At 39.2% G+C, this 20,546-nt stretch overlaps 2 protein-coding genes across 6 annotated transcripts in view; both read left to right on the top strand.

Moving 5' to 3' along the window:
• Window positions 1–18,466, top strand: part of LOC110439389 (NACHT, LRR and PYD domains-containing protein 3) — a 440,964-nt gene extending 422,498 nt beyond the window's left edge. The window contains exons 1-11 of one of the 3 annotated variants that reach the window (XM_068220799.2): window positions 2,859–2,939; window positions 3,509–3,559; window positions 4,605–4,709; window positions 4,945–6,840; window positions 7,874–8,047; window positions 8,219–8,392; window positions 8,579–8,752; window positions 8,874–9,047; window positions 13,208–13,381; window positions 14,764–14,810; window positions 15,445–18,466. In XM_068220799.2, the coding sequence (XP_068076900.1) occupies window positions 3,516–3,559; window positions 4,605–4,709; window positions 4,945–6,840; window positions 7,874–8,047; window positions 8,219–8,392; window positions 8,579–8,752; window positions 8,874–9,047; window positions 13,208–13,381; window positions 14,764–14,810; window positions 15,445–15,971 (3,489 nt within the window). In that variant the 5' untranslated portion in view covers window positions 2,859–2,939; window positions 3,509–3,515 and the 3' untranslated portion in view covers window positions 15,972–18,466. Of the gene's footprint in view, window positions 1–2,858; window positions 2,940–3,508; window positions 3,560–4,604; window positions 4,710–4,944; window positions 6,841–7,873; window positions 8,048–8,218; window positions 8,393–8,578; window positions 8,753–8,873; window positions 9,048–13,207; window positions 13,382–14,763; window positions 14,811–15,444 lie in introns of those variants that run through there. The other 2 variants (XM_073948208.1, XM_073948207.1) reach the window with 2 other exon arrangements.
• znf1069 (zinc finger protein 1069) overlaps window positions 1–20,546 on the top strand; it is a 616,019-nt gene that overhangs the window by 253,677 nt on the left and 341,796 nt on the right. The gene's annotated exons all lie outside the window — the stretch shown is intronic.

Raw genomic sequence — 20,546 nt, 5'->3', positions numbered from 1 at the left:
TCAGCAAATGTTTCTCTGACTGTTATAGCTATGTTTCTAAAACGCATCAGTTATAGCGATGTGAAAGCTGATGTGCTGAGGAAGATTCAGACACTGAGTGTAGAGTTATGACCGACCTGATGAGCAGAAAGACTGAACTCAAGCTCTCTGTTCAAGACTGGCTGTGTATTCTGGAACCTTCTCGCACACACACACGCACACACACACACACACTGCTTTTACCACAACACTATTTTTTTATTAACAAGAACCAGCATGTAGTTTTCTTACACAACAAAATCAACAGAGGAGAGGGTATATGATTATTAAATTACATACAAATATATTACACACATTTTTCTAATTTTAGTTATCACCAAGAGTTATTAAGTGCGCTTTTACTACAGGAAATGCACATAAACACACATTTTTATGCACATATGTTACAGGAAGATCGTATGTTGACTGTTTTACTTGCTTTCTATTTTTAGACTTAGAAATCACTTTTATATTCATTTGAATCTCTTTTTCTAGCATCATGAAGAGAGGTTTTGCTTTTCCTAAACTTGTATTTATGTATGTGAAGTTTACATAATATTATAATAAAGTTTATACTATAACCAGCATCTTTTAAAGAGCGATGCTCAACATAAAAACCCAAAATCACATGTTCATAATATAAGGAAAATGATGTTAAAATTTAATGAGCAATAAAAGCTTCAACATTAATCCAAAAAAGTGGAGTATATTGGCAAAAACAGAATCAATGTAAAAATAACTTCATTAAAGCTTTCACAAAAACAGCATTCAGACTCAATATCAGTTTTACACAGACATTTTTTTAATGGTATAAACTTTATGAAGTCAGAAGCTTAAATCCAGAGAAACAGATACTGATTGAGGTCTGGTCAGGTTTAGGAGGACAAACAGAAAGTGCTGATGTACATACACTGCTTTTGTACAGCATGTGTAGACCAGCAGGTATTGCCCCAGTCACTATCGTAAACTCCTGTAATGGAGGAATTGTGTATCTTGTGATAAATTCTGTAAGTGTAAATAATGTTCCTTCATTATCAAATAATTGATTCACTAATATTAGTCTGTTGTTATATCGACTGTGAAACAATATATATGTTTTTGCATGACAAAGAACACTAGAAACTAAAAAAAACAATATACAATTGCAAAGAACACTAGACACAAAAAAAAAAACAATAGTCTTCTCACTACATCTAAAAGTGTCTCCACAGATTGTGGTTTAGTCGTTCACAAGCATTAAAAAGAATAAAATATTATTTTAATAATGAAGAATATCTTGATAAGGAAAATATCATAAGTGTTACTATAAACCCTAAATGAACCCAGTTTACCTCTGCACACGACATCCGTGCATTTAAATAATATATTCAGATTCATTTATTGTGTTTTTTACAAAACTATTTTATCTTATCAAGAGGGATAAATAATCAAAAAGATGAATAATCATGAATCTTGTTCTCCTGCAGATCTAAATATCAAGGATAAATCATATATAATAACATTTATATTAGAAAAAGCCTTTTTGCATATTTGTTTTCTTCCCACAGCAATAGTTTAATGAAACATTATGTTTTCCCAGAAGTTGTGTTCAGATATCTACAGAATCCTTTCTTAATAAAGGAAATAAAAGCCATTTAAAACAGTGCATGTCTCATCAGCTGGTTAAAGGATGACTAGAGGAAAATGAGCTGTGTTTCTGTTTTACTCTACTTTAACAAGCAGAAAACTCACACTGACTTATTATCGTATTGTTCTGAACATTTTGAGAAATGACGACAAAAAAGGGCGTCAAACATCTGTAAATGAGTGATCATTATATAATCAAAACATTTAATTAAAGCTGTCCTGTTCTCATCTTACGACAATTTAGACAAGCTTTTACAACCATTTCAAACACTGACTACTCTATATACAACCACAGCATCAATAAACACACTGCCTTAACTATGTATTATAATCTATGTGAATAAAGACAGATTAACAGATATATTGATTAAATAGGAGAGTGATCACCAAACACCTTCACTAATAGACAGATAATACAGTTAAACTCAAATGAGGAGCTGCAAACAATAAACAATATACAAACTGCAAGGACTAGGGAGACACGGTGGCTCAGTGGATACCACAGTCGCCTCACAGCTAGAAGGTAACTGGCTCGAGCATTAGCTGGGTCAGTTGGTGTTTCTGTGTGGAGTTTGCATGTTCTTCCAGTGTTGGCGTAGGTTTCCTCTAGTTGCTCCGGTAAGTAGACGGTTCATACCGCTGTGGTGACCCTTGATAAAAATCAGGGACTAGGGCGAAAAAGAAAATGAATGAATGAACATTTCAGCTAAATTTAAAACTGTTTTGGCTTCAGTCCTGATTAATCTAATGTATAAACACACTTATATTATTGAACAGCATCTGATAGAAAGTAATAATTCATCAGAGAGATATGTAAGGGGTGAACTCTTTTCCATTTCCATCTGTAATCTTATTTTATTAGTCCAATACTGCTTTAAATATTTTTCAGAGACCTCTTGGATTTTAATTTCAAATACCTTTTTCTCTATTCTCATATACCTCCATATATATTATGTTAAACTATATATATATATATATATATATATATATATATATATATATATATATATATATATATATATATATATACTATATTATACTTTTTTATATTCCTTCAACACACTCGTGCTCAGAGAAACTGCACAGATATCTTCAGCTCCAGTGGTTTGTGTGTTGTCTCGAGGACACGCCCACAGTCAGGAGAATCTCATGAATATTCATGTAAGTGTCACTCAGTGGAGCCAGTAATATTTCAGGATCTACCTGTAGATCACACAGGTGTGTTTTAGTGAAGTGAAAGAGTGAAAGAGCTCAGATTGTGTTCCTGCTGCACAAGAGCGTCTGTACTTCTGCATGTGAGTTTAACACTTCTACATTACGCTGATTTGTGGAGATGATGAAGGGTTTATATGTGTGAGTGTGATTTAAATGTCTGAACCTGAAGATCAAATCCTCAAACACAGATTAAACACTGAGTCAAACACGCTCATTTAAACATGTGTCTAAAAGCTTTATTTTTAATCCCTTTACAGTGTTTGTTCTCTTCTATATCAGACTGACTCAATAGTTTCCAATAATTCAGCATTAAATATAACTCTAAACATTCAGAGTCACGACCTTCAGTTGAACAGGAAGAAAAGCTGCTGAAAACAACAAGCTGACGATCCTTAAACAACACTGCATTTAACCTTTGACCGTCAGAGTAACTCATTAACCAAATAGCCTCTTACGTAGAGATCCTCAAAGAGCCTCTCACTAAATCAACAATTGGCTGAACCTGAAGTTCTCTTGATAAACTCTATATAACATGTATTTACCTTAAATCAAATGTGAAACAACTGGGATGTCAGATCAGGGTTAAACCTGTGTGTGTGTGTATGATTGTTTCCTCAAAGCTCTGCTAATGTCTGCGTTGGTGTTTTAGCTGCAGTATGGCAGAGGAGCGAGTAAAGAACTCTCTCTCAGAGAAACACAGGTATTGACTCTGTTTACACACCATTATTTCAACACTTTCACTGAAGAACAAAGACCAACAACAATGCACTTATTTGTGTTGCTATTGCCTGATCAAATGATGGACAAAGCTTCATTTTACAGCTTCAGCAAATGTGTTTAGATCATTCTAGATTACAGACAGCTTGATCTGTGCTCAATGGTGCGGTCTATTTCAGTTCTTCACAATAGCCTTAACACACCTCCTTTATAGACCGTAACACCTATGAGTCCACAAAGTGGTGCAAACGGATGTGCTATTTTAACACAAAACATGAAAATTACATTTGCACTGATCTGAAAAAAAGCAACTAATCACACTGTTCACCTCTTGCGCCTTGTGATTTATTTATATTTACGTAAAAACTTGGTATAAAAAAACGTATCATATGTTTTTGTTAATAGTACTGTGTACAGAAATATGCAGGTTTTTAGCCCACCACTGAGTCTTATTTATTTACTAGCGTAAATGTGAGTAAATTTATGATATTCAGTTTATAAATTAATTTTAGTAATGTTATTGACTAATATAAAAAATGTTCATGTGATTTATTTACAATAGTTTGTACAGTCATATTTTATATTTATGTGGATCTAAATGGATTAGCATTGTAAACCTAAATAAGACTTTAAAAGTTTTTATTTTGATTTCATATATTAAGTTTTTAGTTACAATATGATTATGATTTAGTTACAATATTACGATACTTTCCAAAATCATTCTGCATAAATTCTGCTGTAGAATTAGCAAAAAATGTAAAAAGAGAAGAAAAAAAAAACGTGACAGGAGAATGCACAGAGCTGTGAGTAAACTCCACATAAATATATTTAATATAAATGTTGACTTCAATCAAAAACTTTGAATGCAGAGGCACACACGTGGGAGTGTTGGACTGGGATTTACATTTTCAGAAGAGTATAATAAATGATCTGATAGCTATATTGATCTGAAATTTTACTCATTATTTATCTTACACATTAAAAAACACCTTGAGGTTGTGATGCTACTTTTCCTCTGGTGTGTTCAGTGTGAGATCAGGATCATGTGTGTCCAGCTCTGTGTCTCTGAAGAGTGACTGGTCGATGCATAAGCCACCAGAACTCAGTGAGAAAACACCATCATCTGCCCAAAGGTATTTAGTGTTGTACATTATTGCCCACACATGAACTGTATTTCAGTATTCATCAGGACATTTTTTATTATACTTAATATGTTACAAAGAGTCTCTTTAATCAATTGTGTTCTATAAAGTTGGCTTTCTTGGATGTCCCCCCCACCCCTTTTTTTTTTTTTACATCTTTTTTGAGCCATGAGGCATAACGATGGGGTGCACTCATTGAATCTTTGTGTTGTTGTTGTTCCTGCAGTGTGGATAGAGATGATCAGACTGGAGACCTGCAGCAGGATTCACTCCAACCAGAACATGATGAACTTCAGAGAGTCAAAGAGCAGCACAAAACCAGCATGAAGAACAAGTATGAGAGATTATTTGAGGGAATCAACCATGGAGAGACTCAAACCCTCCTGAACAGGATCTACACACAGCTCTACATCATAGAAGGAGAGAGTGAAGGAGTGAATGAAGAACATGAGGTTTTGCAGATGGAGAAAAGAGCCAGAACAAAACCCTCACAACACACTCCAGTCTACTGCAATGACATCTTTAAAGCCTCAGCTGGAGCAGGACATGAGGAGAAGATCAAGAAGGAGAAAGCCCAGATCAAGACTGTTCTCACTAAAGGCATCGCTGGAATCGGGAAAACCGTCTCTGTGCAGAAGTTCATTCTGGACTGGGCCGAGGGAAAAGACCATCAGGATGTAGATTTCATGTTTGTGCTTCCATTTCGAGAGCTGAACTTGATCAGAGATCATCAGTACAGTCTTCACAGACTTCTGCTGGACTTTCATCCTGAACTTGAAGATCTGGAGCCCAAGATTTATGAGCAGTGTAGAGTTGTGTTCATCTTTGATGGTCTGGATGAAAGCAGAATCACACTCAACTTTTCAGATGAGGAGAAAGTTTGTGCTGTGACTGAATCTTCATCAGTGGCTGTGTTGATGTGGAGCCTCCTGAAAGGAGATCTGCTTCCCTCTGCTCTCATCTGGATCACCTCCAGACCAGCAGCAGCCCATCAGATCCCCTCCAGATACATCAAGCGTCTGACAGAAATTCAGGGATTCACTGAGCCTCAGAAGGAGGAATATTTCAGGAAGAGAATCAGCGACGAGCATCAAGCCAGCAGAATCATATCCCACATCAGAAGAGCAAGAAGCCTCCAGATCATGTGCCACATACCCGTCTTCTGCTGGATCTCCTCCACTGTGCTTCAGAAGCTCCTGGAAGAAGATGTGAGTGCAGAAATCCCTCAAACTCTGACTGAGATGTACATCCACTTCCTGCTGATTCAGATCAACATGAGGAAGCAGAAGTATGAAGAGAGAGATCCTGAGAAACTCCTGCAGTCCAACAGAGGAGTGATCCTCAAACTTGCTGAAGTGGCTTTCAGACAGCTGATGAAGGGCAATGTGATGTTCTATGAGGAGGACCTGATTGAGAGCAGCATAGACGTCACTAACGCCTCAGTGTATTCTGGGATCTGCACTGAGATCTTCAAGGAGGAATCTGTGATTTATCAGAGGAAAGTCTACAGCTTCATCCATCTCAGCTTTCAGGAGTTTCTGGCTGCTTTCTTTGTGTTTTACTGCCATTTAACAGAGAACAGAGAACCGCTGAGGGTGATTTATGACAGTGAATATTCATATAATCAATATCTACAGTCCAGCTCTGAGAAGTCTCTGTATGATCTGCTCAGTTCAGCAGTAGTTAAAGCTGTCTGGAGTAGTAATGGTCATCTGGATCTGTTCTTGCGGTTTCTGCTGGGCGTCTCACTGGATTCCAATCAGAGACTCTTCCAGAATCTGCTGACACACACGGAGGAGAGCTCAGAGAACATCAGGAGAATCACACAGTACATTAAAGACGAGATCAAGAGAGGTAAACATCTCTCAGCTGAAAGATCCATCAATCTGTTCCTCTGTCTGCTGGAGGTGAAAGATCAGACTCTGGCCAGAGAGATTCAGGAGTTTGTGAAATCAGACAAACACTCAGAGGAGGAACTCACTCCTGCTCACTGCTCAACAATCTCCTACATGATTGAGATGTCAGAGGAGCCGCTGGATGAGTTAGACTCTAATAAATTCAACACATCAGATGTGGGAAGACGGAGACTGATAGCAGCTGTGAGAAACTGCAGAAGAGCTCTGTGAGTATTCATTGATTGATCACAGAAGACACACATCAGTCTGCACTGAAGACTCAGATCAGTTTAGTGAATCACTGCCCTGCTTTAACAGAGAATCTTTAGCTGGCCATATCGTCCCCCTGTGAGATCGCTGATACACCATATTACTGCATGGGGACGCGGCGGCAGTGTTCTGTTTCCTTATTTGCTCATTTATTTCAGCATTTCTAAACGTATTTAACAAACTTTTTTTGACTTTTTACTCACACAAACAACATTTGTACTTATTTAATAATCTACTTCATTTGCTTTACAGTTTATCCTGGAAAATAACTCAAATCCCTGTAAATCCCTGTGCTCCTCCAGCTGAATGGGACATTTGTTGATGTGTATTTGCTCAAATCTAACACAGTGTTGCTCTTGGATAATTGTGTTTGTTTTTTGATCAGAGAAATAGTGTAATTTTAGACACAGTATTGCTGTCTCGCTGCAGACATGCCTGTAATATTACATTTACTGTAGGCCTACACACTCAACTTTACACTAAGCTCAGTAAAATGCTCTCTGATTAGTTATTAATAATCTGTTCAATAATTCATTACAGTCACGTGAATGGGGAAATACAGGTTTAGTTTAGTTTAATGTAGTTTAAATAAATCAATCAATAAAAAGAGCAGATTTAAATGAAATAATATTCTTGTTCTGAAAATGCCCATGTGTCTGGAGTGTGTCAGCAATTCTTGCAGTTCACTACAGTTTTGAGTCTGACTCCAAATCCAGTCCTCCATGGGTTAATACATTTGATTTCCAGTGATCATGTCTGTGTGATTTTGTTGTCAGCACATTTAACTGTGTAAAGAACAAAGTATTTAATAAGAATATTTCATTCATTCAGATCTAGGATGTTTTATTTTAGTGTTCCCTTTATTGTTTGAGCAGTATATGTATATAGTTTATTTCCAGTGTTACTTTTATCACTGTAGACTGGACTCATGAACACTCAACACTGCTCATTTCTTACTGCTGATTGTGTTGCTCTTTGTCCTCTACACAGACTACAGCGCTGTGAACTCACTGTTCAGTGCTGTGAGAGTTTGTCTTCAGCTCTACAATCCTCAAACTGTGTGCTGAGAGAGCTGGACCTGAGTAACAATGACCTGCAGGATTCAGCAGTTAAGCTTCTCTCTGATGGACTGAAGAGTCAACACTGTAAACTGGAGACACTAAGGTCTGAGTTCAAACACCTGATTGATTGATTGATTGATTAATTGATTGATTGATTGATTGATTGATTGATTGATTGATTGATTGATTGATCGATCGATTGATTTTTTTTGTTTTGTTACATCAGACAGATCACATTAACAGTGTGTTTTTAGTCATTTGTGCTCTTTCTCAGACTGATGACATGTAAACTCACTGCCGATTCTTGTGAGAGTTTGTCTTCAGCTCTACAATCCTCAAACTGTGTCCTGAGAGAGCTGGACCTGAGTAACAATGACCTGCCGGATTCAGGAGTGAAGCTTCTCTCTGATGGACTGAAGAGTCAACACTGTAAACTGGAGACACTGAGGTAAATGATTCTCCACTCTACAATAACTACAGTAAGACAGTATCATATTAGAGCTCTTCATGCTTGAACATGTTAACCCTGGGTGATACTAAACCCCAGATAACAGGAATTCTGGTTTATCAGTAATTATGTTTCACACTGCTCATATTATACCTGTAGTAAATATTGTGTTTGTCCTCTACACAGGCTACAGTGGTGTAAACTTACTGTTCGGTCCTGTAAGAGTTTGTCTTCAGCTCTGCAATCCTCAAACTGTGTGCTGAGAGAGCTGGACCTGAGTAACAATGACCTGCAGGATTCAGGAGTGAAGAAGCTCTCTGATGGAATGAAGATTCAACACTGTAAACTGGAGACACTGAGGTCTGAGTTTAAACACCTTATTGATTGATTGATTGATTGATTGATTGATTTTTTTTTGTTTTGTTATATAAGACAGATCACATTAACAGTGTGGTTTTAGTAATGTGTTCTTCTTTCTCAGATTGGCCATGTGTAATCTCACTGTTCAGTGCTGTGAGAGTTTGTCTTTAGCTCTACAATCCTCAAACTGTGTGCTGAGAGAGCTGGACCTGAGTAACAATGACCTGCAGGATTCAGGAGTGAAGCTTCTCTCTGATGGACTGAAGACTGTGGACTGTAAACTGGACACACTGAGGTAAATGATTCTCCACTCTACAATAACTACAGTCAGACAGCTTCATATTAGAGCTCTTTATGCTTGAACATGTTAACCCTGGGTGTTACTAAACCCCAGATAACAGGAATTCTGGTTTATCAGTGATTATGTTTCACACTGCCCATACTATACCTGTAGTTAACCCTCAGGGGTTTGAGGTGATTTTGGGACCCCTGAGATGTTTTGACATGCCCTGACATCTGTGCTGATTTCAGCTACTTATTACACAGAACTGGCCAACATGTGTTTTATTTGTATTCAACACAAACTGAGCTACAATAATATGTGAGAGATATTGATGTACATGCTTGTGTTTTAGAAATAAATATTATGTGTGGTTAGTAGGTTTTGGAGAAACAAATGTAGCTGAAATAAGACCCAAAAACCCAGGCCCGGATTAGGAACTCAGGGGCCCCTGGGCACATTGTCTTGTAAGGCACCCTAACTGGCCGCACCCCTATAGTTGAATTTAAAAAATAAGAATAATATAATAATTTTTAAATAAAATGAATCTATAATTTGTTGCCCACATATTTAAATAAATGATATATAGTACATATGTATTTATAGTCTACAAAGATTTAACTTATTTTTCAAAGCATTGAATAAAAATACTAATAAAACTATAAATATATATATTCTGGGCCTTTCTCTCTCTCTCTCCCTCTCTCTCTCCTTTTCTGTCTTTATCTCACACGATGAATCCAGTCCGCGCTGCGCTGCCATTAGCCTCCTCCGCCTGGTTTATGCTAGCTACTCATCATTTAAAGTTACCATAACGTCTTCTTCTGTACCCTCATTCTCCTGATCAAGGGGCTGTTTAAAGATGGTGTGTATGGAAAATGCCTCAATAAAGATGCCTCCTCTTTCTCTCGCGTTTGCTAAATCCACTTGTCCACTCATTTTTGATCTATGACCAATACTAACGTTACACTACAGTCCGCTCAGTTTAGTGCGGGTTGTTACAAAACTGACGTTTCCGCGCTTGACCAATTACAGTATTCTGTTTAGTTAAAGAAAAAAAGCAGTTTAAATATAATAATAATATTAATATGTGATCGCGATTTTTTTGCTCAGAGGAAATACAGTTATCTGAGCAATATAGTTTTTGCAGAGAAGGAGGCACCTATAAGGCTAAACATTATTAAATACCCACAAGACACTTGTGACTTTATATCACATTTGCGTTATTTAAAAAAAATGCTTCCTTCCTGTTAAAAATAAATATATTTCCAATCTGATATGTAATGGGGAGAAAAAAAAGTAGCACGAGTTCATCTGATGGTGGATTCGAATCGAGTTTATAATTAATCGCGTCAAAAAATGGAACTGTGCGCCTTACAAGGTGCGCCACTGTGGCTGTACTGTTCAGCAACTCTTTACTCATCTTGTCTCTATCAATCAGGCATCGATGGGCGTAAACCCTGAATAGCTTATTCCAACTACATGCGCTATTTGCAATTAGCCAAAAAAGACACTCCGAAATTGTCTTTTTTTCTCTCCTCTTGCAGGGGCCCCTAGTGCGCATGGGCCCCTGGGCCTGTGCCTATAAGGCCCATTGGTTAATCCAGCCCTGCAAAAAAAACACTGAATGTGCCTGAACAAGACTTTAGAGTAAGCAGTCTTGTAGACTAGAATATTTACTGCACAATTATGTGAAAATTATTCTGTTCTCTTATTCAGAGAAAACATTACAATGATCTACGTTTTTTTAAGTTTGTTTTGGGTGATGTCAGCTGTATGTGTGAGTGACAATGCTCATGAATAATTCACACCTGAGAGACAACAGACACTCCCCCACTCACCCATCAAGGGCAGTGTACAGCAATGTCCATCTGCAGAAGCTAGCCCAAACTCAATGCTTGTTGTATTACTGCTGTGTGACCATGTAAACACTCTGGGTGAACAATATACAGTGCTCAGCATATATAAGTACACCCCTCACTAATCTCTCTTTTACATTCATATTTTAATAGGAAGCTCTTTAATATTATATTTGTGGATAAACAAAAGATTAGCCAAATCTGGAGCTCATCTAACAAAATAACTTATGATAACAGTCCAAAAACTAGTACACTCAAATGTATATGTTATAGAAAAATATTAAATACAAAATTAAAAAAAGAGGAAAAATCAAGAAAAGCAAAACAATGGAAGAATTTAGCTGAAATTTTTTAGGGTTTGTTTGCAATATTTTGTCCGAATTTAATTGTATTATCTTTTAATTTCTGAATGTGTTTGGTGAATAAAATAGGATTGTCACAAATAAATCTGTTTAATAAATGTGTTCTGTTTAAATGCAGCAGAATACACTGCCTATATTGACTGAGAAATGGAGGAAAGTCTTGGTTTTCAGAATGGGCTGTCCTCCATTATACTGTATGTGACTTATACAGCCGCACATAAAATATATTTTTAAAATGGTGTAAAACGTGTTCGCCAAAATCTCTTGTGCATTAATCCAGCATTTAATTAAAATTTTCTAAACGAGTCGGAGACACTGAAGTACCGTAATGACAAACGCTTTAAAAACAAGAATAAATCAGATTTAAATCATAATCATATTTGAAGACCTTTTAATATATATTTTAAAAATAGTTGCAGTCTTAGGCCCTGTTTACACTAATGCGTTTTCGTTTTAAAACGCATAAGTTTTGCTAAGGTTACACACTATGCCGGAGTTTTTGAGCGCTGAAAACGGAGCGTTTTAAAAACGCTGGAGAGGCCATTTTCATTCTAAAATGCTGCTGTTCCGTCTCAGTGTGGATGGGGGAAAACGGACACATTTGAAAACGGAGGTGTGGCTGCTGAGATTTGCTACCTGATTGGGGCTTTTGTGTCATTGTTCATCCTTCCCTTATTCATCAAGCCCCTATTACATGACTAGAACACATGGCTTTAACGCTACCGGAAGACAACAGACCAGCCTTTCAATGTAAACAACAACATGGAAACAGAAATGGGAGCGTTGTTTGCACTATTGTCTGTTTTAGGCGGCATTGTGCAGTTATTCATTTGTTACGTTTAGTAACAACTCGACCTCGTCGTCTGTCCACAAAAACACCTCTCTTGCTTTTTGGCTTCGCGTTTATTGTTCAACCGGCGTTTGTTGACTACCAATAACCAAATGCCGAGCGAGACACATGCTTCCTGTTTATACTAGAATGCGCATGCCCAGAGTACACGAATGGTCATGTGATGTACGGTTTTGGTGGCGTAGTGTGAACGGAGATATGTTCAGAAACGCTAGGGTGGACGCGGATCGTTTTTGACCTAAAACGCCGTTTTCAAACTAAAATGCACTAGTGCAAACGGTGCCTGAGTTCGCTGTATTTGTGACTCTGTCTGTGGGTGTCAACATTTAAAATCACTTTCCTTGTGAAAGTGAACCACAGCAAGAACACAAATAAACATTATACCAGTGTTAATCCTGTTTCAGAACAGAACAGTGGATCTCGAGGTGTGAAAGCAGCAGAGTTAAACGCTAAAGTGAAGCTGTTTTGTGTCCTGCTGAAGGTTTGAGCTGCTCTCATATTTGTGCAGTTTCAGTTTCTTGAAAACAAATAAAAGTCTCATGATAAAGTGTCTGAAATAATCCTGATTACTCGCTCATCTAAAACAATATCTGGTAAAGGCTGAATGTGAAGGGGAGTCAGCAGTCGTGAATATTGATCAGGTGTTTCTCTCCTGACAGAATAAAAGTGACTGTGGGTCAGGTGATAAACACATTAAGAGAGCGGGTTTGTGTTTGTCTGAGCTCATTTTGTTTTAGTCCACAACAGAATCACAATATAAATGATGAAATCAGCTCATTTTCTGTTGTGTTTTATACATGACTTTAAGATGATCTTCTGAGCTCAAGTGTGTCTTCTTCCTCCTCACAGCAGACTTTACAGCTTGATGTGGTGTATTATGAACAAAGTCTTTGCTCTGTACACTTCTACAGATGATGTCGAGTCCTTGTTGAGTGTGTGAGTGTGTTTGCTGATGCAAGGGCTTGATCAATAAGGAGAGCTGATCAGGATGTGTGTGTTCATCACTGCTGTTGACATGAGCAGAAACAGCAGTCAGCATCTTCACAACACAAAGAGATGTGTGATTGTCCAACTGTGTGATGTGGACTATTGCTGTGTTTGTAGATTGTCTGGCTGTATGGTGACAGAGGAAGGCTGTGGTTTTCTGTCTTCAGCTCTGACTTCAAACCCCTCACACCTGAGAGAGCTGGATCTTAGCTACAATCATCCAGGAGATTCAGGAGTCAAGCTGCTCTCTGAACAACTGGAGGATCCAAACTACACACTGGACAAACTCAAGTATGTGGAGCATCACTGGCCTTGTGCTTTTACACTGAATGGCTTTAAAAAGACACTAGAAAGCTCTTTTGTGATCAGCTTCAGTTTTCTGTGAGGGTTAAGCCTGATTTATACTTCTGCGTCAGGTGACCGGCGTAACCCACGGCGCAGGCAACGCGCGTGGCTGTGCATTTATACTTCTGCGCGCTGTCTCTGCCGGTCTGCATTAACACTTCCGAAACGCTAGTTGGCAGTGAGGTGTAAATGTTCCTCTGTGTCAAGTTTCTTCGCTACTTTTTTGCATTTCCTGAACACTTCCGGGATGTACAAGTGGCTCAAACTCGCTCATTTTGAGGCAGGACCGGCGGACGTGCAACAACTTTAACTATGAGGTAAACACAAAACAAAACTTTCCATCCGGAGCTCCTTCACGGGACTCCACACTTGTAAACAATCGCTCGCGCGGCGTCGCGCCATTCGCGCGCCTCTCGGTCCCGCCCAGACTCGTCAGCGCTACCAAGCCGACCAATCACAGAGCTTATGCTACGCGTCGTTGCGACGTGTAGTTACATTTTTTGAGAGGTGCACGTCAGTGACGGCGATGGCCACGGCGAAGGGCTATGCGTCAGCGCCGTAGCATACGCCGGTGTTTGACGCAGAAGTATAAATCAGGCTTTATGGGGTGAGGTAAGACAGAAGATACAGCTTGTAGAGTATTCCAGTCGTGTTTATGAAGAGCAAATCATTGAGTGTGAAATGAATCTCCTCTGTAAATGTTGGAGTGTATTGGCTCAGTTACAGTGACATTAAGCGGGACACACTGTACAGTTTCAGCATTTGAGCTGAGCAGAGAAACTTCTTCCTCCATTTCTGCTGAAGAATCCTACAATATCAGGTCAGGAATAGGGTTGGGGATTGAAGATGGATTCAGATTCTGGAATCAGACACTTGGATTAATGTTCAGACTCTTGTTCTAAAATCAACATCTGGATTCCTCTTCTCTGTGCACACATGTGTATTTTTCACTTGCTAATCTTTCAGGAACTTGGGCGCTGGCGAGCAGCTTTAATAATCTGAACATAGTTTAGAGATGGACTGCAACATGTGCTCAAAGGCTGCATGTGCTGAAGAACGATGGCAAAGCTAAGTGTGATCACTAATAAATGAATGTTGCAGCAGGGTGTCTCCATCAACATGAGCAGTATCTGCGCTCGCTTCACCAACAGCAGAGGAAAAGAACGCACTGTGTTACATTCATTGTGCATCCCGGCTCAACCAACAAGTGTTGTGTGTTTTAGCTCAAGAGTTTGGAGCGTGTAGCTGAGCAGCTCAGTGCTAGCTTTAGCTTATTAGCTGAGGGGGAAACTAAACAGCTCATTCTCTCCATCTGTGTGTGTTTACAGTCTGGATCATGGAGGACACACGAGGATTACAGCAGGACCACGCAAATGTAGGACTACACACACACTCACACACACACACACACACACTCACACACTCACACACACACACAAACTCTCACACACAGACACATGCGCAAACAGCAGTGAACACACGCATGCCCACATACAATCTAACACACAAACACACTCTCACACACACACTCTCTCTCTCACACACACACACACACACACACACACACGTACGCACATACTCTCTCACACACACATGCACACATTCACTCACATACGCACACACACATACACACACTCTCTCTCACACAGACACACGCACTCACATACACATTCTCTCTCACACAAAAACACACACAGACACACTCGCACACACATATTCTTTCTCACACACTCTTTCACACACACACAGACACACACGCAAACAAATATGAACACACACACAAACAGTCTGTCTCACACACATACTCTTTTTCTCTCTCACACACACACACTCTCACACACAGACACATGCGCAAACAGCAGTGAACACATACAATCGCATGCGCACATACAATCTAACAAACACACACACACACACACTCTCTCTCTTTCTCTCTCTCACACACATGCGCGCACACACAGGCACACGCACATAGCTGTGGTTATAAATGTGTGTGTTCTTGTGTTCAGATGTCTGTTTCCTCACTCTGGATCCAAACACAGCAAACACTCAACTCATTCTGTCTGAGGAGAACAGAGAGGTGAAGCATGTGAGAGAGAATCAGCCGTATCCTGATCATCCAGACAGATTTGATGGTGTTTATCAGGTGTTGTGCAGAGAGAGTGTGTGTGGACGCTGTTACTGGGAGATTGACTGGAGTGGAGATGATGGTGTGTCTATATCAGTGTCATATAAGAGCATCAGGAGGAAGGGAACAGGTGTTGAGTGTTGGTTTGGATCTAATGCTCAGTCCTGGAGTTTGAGCTGCTCTTCCTCCAGTTCCTCATTCAGACACAATAACACACGCACTGATCTCCCAGTGAAGGCGCTCAGCAGGAGAATAGGAGTGTTTGTGGATCACAGTGCAGGAACTCTGATCTTCTACAACATCTATAGAGACACAATGAGCCTCATCCACTCAGTCCAGACCACATTCACTGAGCTGCTCTGCCCTGGGTTTAGGATTTATCCTGGATCATCAGTGAAACTGAGCTGAAGACTGACGAGAGATTTACCCAGAATCCTCTACAGGTGTCAGTGCTGTCTTTTAAAATGTGCTTGTTATTTATTTCCACAATATCTCTGTCAAATATTTCACCTTCGGCTGAACTAACATCAGCACTTTCATTAAAACACAGCGATGGACTATTATCCCCAACATTTCCAACAACAGCTTCAATTCTGATATCAGGGAAAACTCCTCGTCATCTGGGATAAAAAGATCCCGACTAGAACTCTCCAGCAGTGTTTTTCATTCAACATCACACTCAGTTTATCTAAGAGTTTCTGTGCAAACCTTACTGATCCTATTCCCATACATTTAGCAAGATTCACTCAGTCCAGTGCCTGCTTTGTCAAAAATGTCTCTCAATTGTAGCATTTTTTTGTAATACTAATATGTCCATCAATCCTGGAGTGTCATCTCCTGACACATCTAAGCGGCCCCCAAAACCACCGGCTCTTCAAGACTCTTGGGCCCAAACAATAGTCTCTGGATGAACTGCAGTCTATACGCTCCTTCTCTACTCACAAGATCAACCAAGCCTTGACCTCCTTCATCTCTTGGTAAGAAGATAACACTTTGAGGGATCCAATGTAGGTTGTCCCAGAAAAAAATTGACCATCTCTCTTTGAAGATTAGGTAGTAAACCAATAGGGGGGTCTCCACACGCCAGCTTGTGCAATATAGAGGATCCACCAAGTTGTTAACTATAAGTGTGCGGCCTCTATACGATAACTGGGGAAAAAAAACATTTTCATTTTTGTAGAAGTCTTTGGATTTTCTCAAGCGTACCATTCCAGTTCTTCTGAACACAGTCATCTTCACCCGAGGTATTTCAAGCCACCTTTCTTCCATGTCAAACCTCCAGGTAACTTGGGAGGGACACCGCTTAAGCTACCCACAAGCAGGGCTTCACTCTTTCCCCAGTTGACTTTAGCAGAGGATATCTTCTGAAAATCACTTACAATAAAATCCAGTTTCTGAATATCTTCCGCATTCGATATGAAACAACAACATCATCAGCATGAGCAGAAAGATGCAAAGAAACATTACAATGAAGAACACACACACCCTTTATCTCAGAGCTTAGTTTATACAGCAAAGGTTGGATAGCCAGTGTGTACAACATCCCCGACACAGCACATCCCTGTCTAACTCCTCTCTGTACTGTAAAAGCAGCACTCAGACCACCGTTGACTTTTAATACACTTTGAATGTCTCTGTACAAAACATTGATCATATTTACAGAAGCTGGGCTCAAACCAAACATTTCTAAAAGCGTTATTAAATATTCATGTTGTATACGGTCAAACGCTTTCTCTTGCTCTAAAGAGATCAGTCCACAATTAATACCCAATTACTTCTAAAACATCTCTAACCAAATAAATATTGTCAAAAACTGATCTATTCGCTATACAATACTGTTGATCTTGGTGTATTACTTGACCTATTACCTTACTCAATCGTGTAGCTGATGCCTTTGACAGTATTTTATAATGGGTGCAGTAAAGTGATGCTGGTCTCCAGTTGCTTCTTCTTTGCAAGTCTCCTTTATTGGGAACACAGTAATTACAGCTCTTCTGCAGCTTAATGGGAGTAAACCTTTATTCAAACTGTCATCAAGAACCAAAAGATCATCATCACCAATCACAGACCACAAAGATTTACAGAAATCTACTGGGATTCATCAATAGCTGGAGTCTTTCCACTTCCCATACTCATTACCGCTGTGTATAATTCACTCTGTGACAATGAGAGCTCAAGCATGGCATTAGAGTCTTCATCAGTGTTTGGGAGATCTTTAACTTCTATATGATCTGTATAATTGTGAATAAAAGGAAACAGCATGTTTACGTATGTCACTGGATTATAAAGTTCCTCTCCTGCATTATTGTTTAGCGAATGAATAATTCCACTTTGGCCATTTTTCTGTTCGAGACTAATAAAGCTTAGAAGGAGCCTCCATTTGTGTAATGTTTATTAAACCTGAATGAATGAATGCTCCTTGTGCTTTCACTCCTCAAAGATCAGCCAGCAAATCTGTGTTTGATTTCCGGGTTTAAGATTGATCTCTGCTTGTCGCTGCTGTTGTGTTAAACAGGTCTGTTAGTTCATCCTCTAGTTTCTTCATGGATTCAGGAACTCCTTTAGTGACATTAAAAGTGTATTCTTGGCATAATTGTTTAATATGATTCTTGCCACAATCCCACCATTGCTGCAGTGAAGAATAAAGATGTTTTTCTTCTTTAAAATTCCTCCAACAAAACAAAAAATTTCCAGAAATGTCTAATCTTTTAAAAGGGACGTATGAAAATGCCAATAGGCACTCCTAATCTCCACAGAATTAACAATTATAGTACAAATAACAGAAGAGTGATCTGAAAACCCAACAGGAATTATTTTACAATCTTTGACACAATCTTCTTGAAAATGAAACATGTAAAATCTGTCAAGCCTTGCCATTGAAATAAAATGATTCTTACTATGTGCCCAAGTGTGCTGTCTATTTTCATGATGATCATTCCTCCACACATCGCATAAATCAAACACTCTTACTCATTGTGGAAGCACTTTCAGTGAAGCAGGATGTGTTTCTGAGTGATTTGGATCTCTCTTCTCATTCTCTGTGCTGTTAAAATGAAAACTCTTCTGATTTGATATCTTTAAGGACAGCACTAAAAGCATTGGAGAAATCTATTCTTTCATCTGCTTTTGTTGGAGCGTAAATATTTATAAAGTCATTAAAATATTCTCAAGTTTTGCTTTAGTTTGTAATAAACGTCCTTTGACTATTTCTTTCTCTCCACATAGAATTGGTGAGAACTGCTGTGAAAGCAATAGAGCTCCTCCTCCACTATTAGAGGACATGTGACTCATGAACACTTGAGCATCTCATTCTGTTCTCCAGTCTATTTCATTAAATAAAGCACTCTGAGACTCTTGAATGAAGGTCACATCAATACGTTTCATCTTTATAAACTCAGACAGACACATTCTCTTCTGACTGTTTCTAGCAGCATTCAAGTGTAGAGCTCCAATCTTAATGTCTCTCATAAATGATAGAAACAGTCAAAAACAGAAGAAGCTATCACACCATGTCCTGTTCTTCATCTTCACGCATTTGTTTTCTCATTTTTCTCATGGATTTTCTAAGACGGTGCACGTCCTGATCACAGAAAGCTTCTTCCTTCATGCACCTCTTTACATCTCTTATAAGAGCAGATGGATCTGGACAATAGTCTTCAGCTTCAGTCTCTTTGTTTCTCTTGAAAGCTGAGTTAGTTGTTCAGTGTTGTACACCATGGCTGCTCTTCATCCTCATTTAGTGATGAAGAAAAGAGCAGCCTGAATCATTGGAGTCTGAAGAATCGCTGTCAATGTCTGAAACTGCACTTTCAGTCTCGCTCTTGTCTTCTTTGGCCTGTGTTATTGTCGTCTTACCTCTGCCTTTTCTCCTTTTTATTGCAGCTTTGAAAAATGCCTCAGTTTGCATTTCCGCTTCATTTCCAGCCTCGTTGCTTTTTCCAGTGACTGCTATATTTTCTGTCAATGCTGGTGTAACACTGTGACCATTCATGCCATCTATCTCAGAGTTAACTGAAGCAGGTACAACAGAAGACCCTGCAACAATTTCAGCCAGAGTCAATGTATTTGATTCAGACTCTACTGCCACCTCAGAGACTGGAGCATCAGCAGAAGATGCCACAGTCTCTGCAGCAGTGCAGCATCTACTTGCTTTCAATCTGAGTGTTTTCCTAAGGCACTGAACACGACTCTTCCAAACACCGAACATGCGCTCGACTAAAGCCCTTGTGCGCATATGAGCCTGGCTGTAGCTGAAATCCTTCTGAGCATGCCCACTGTCACCAAGCAAAACTCCATTATGATCTCTTCTGTCAAACTGAGTATACAGAGATGAGCTGAGGAGGATCATGAGTTGCACCTTTCCATCATGTAGCAATGTTTGAGAACTCTAACTGGGAAGTTCATACACCTTGGACATTGATGGAAACCCAGTTCTTTGGTTCCTGTTTTCCTCTGCATCTGGAGTAGAGGGACGCTTAATGGGAATATGGGTTCCCTCTATGCAACCGATGACTCCTGGGGCATTTCCATAATCATTGAACAGTACCTTGTAGTTAGCCTGGGTTCCAGCATCAGGGTGGTTTACGTGATGTGCTTTTAAATCACAAATAGTTTACTTTATGCATCTCGAACACTTAATTCATCAAAACCTTGCACTGGGTCACTTCTGTCTGCAAGAACTTGCCTGACTGGTGGAAAGCGCTGATCATCATTGACATAGTCCAGGTAATCCATGTGTCCTCCAAATGAAATGAATGTGAAGTTAAACCTGCCTCCTGATAGATTTAATTTAAGCCTCAGTTTAGTCCTGAAGTTGCTCTAGTGTTCCTCCAGGAAATCAGCCTGTTCAGTTCTGGACTAGACTAAGTCTTAGACTTTTTAAAACCGTGACAGAGAAAGCACATTTCTGTTAGTCTGATCTAAATGCCCATTTCAGTCTAGGACTACGCTTAATCTTGGTCCAGGAAACCACCTCTTAATAAA

The sequence above is a fragment of the Danio rerio genome, chromosome 4, assembly GCF_049306965.1.
Source record: "Danio rerio strain Tuebingen ecotype United States chromosome 4, GRCz12tu, whole genome shotgun sequence".
Taxonomy (NCBI): domain Eukaryota; kingdom Metazoa; phylum Chordata; class Actinopteri; order Cypriniformes; family Danionidae; genus Danio; species Danio rerio.
The sequence above is the reverse complement of the archived record's forward strand: the minus strand, read 5'-3'. Positions and strand labels throughout refer to the sequence as shown.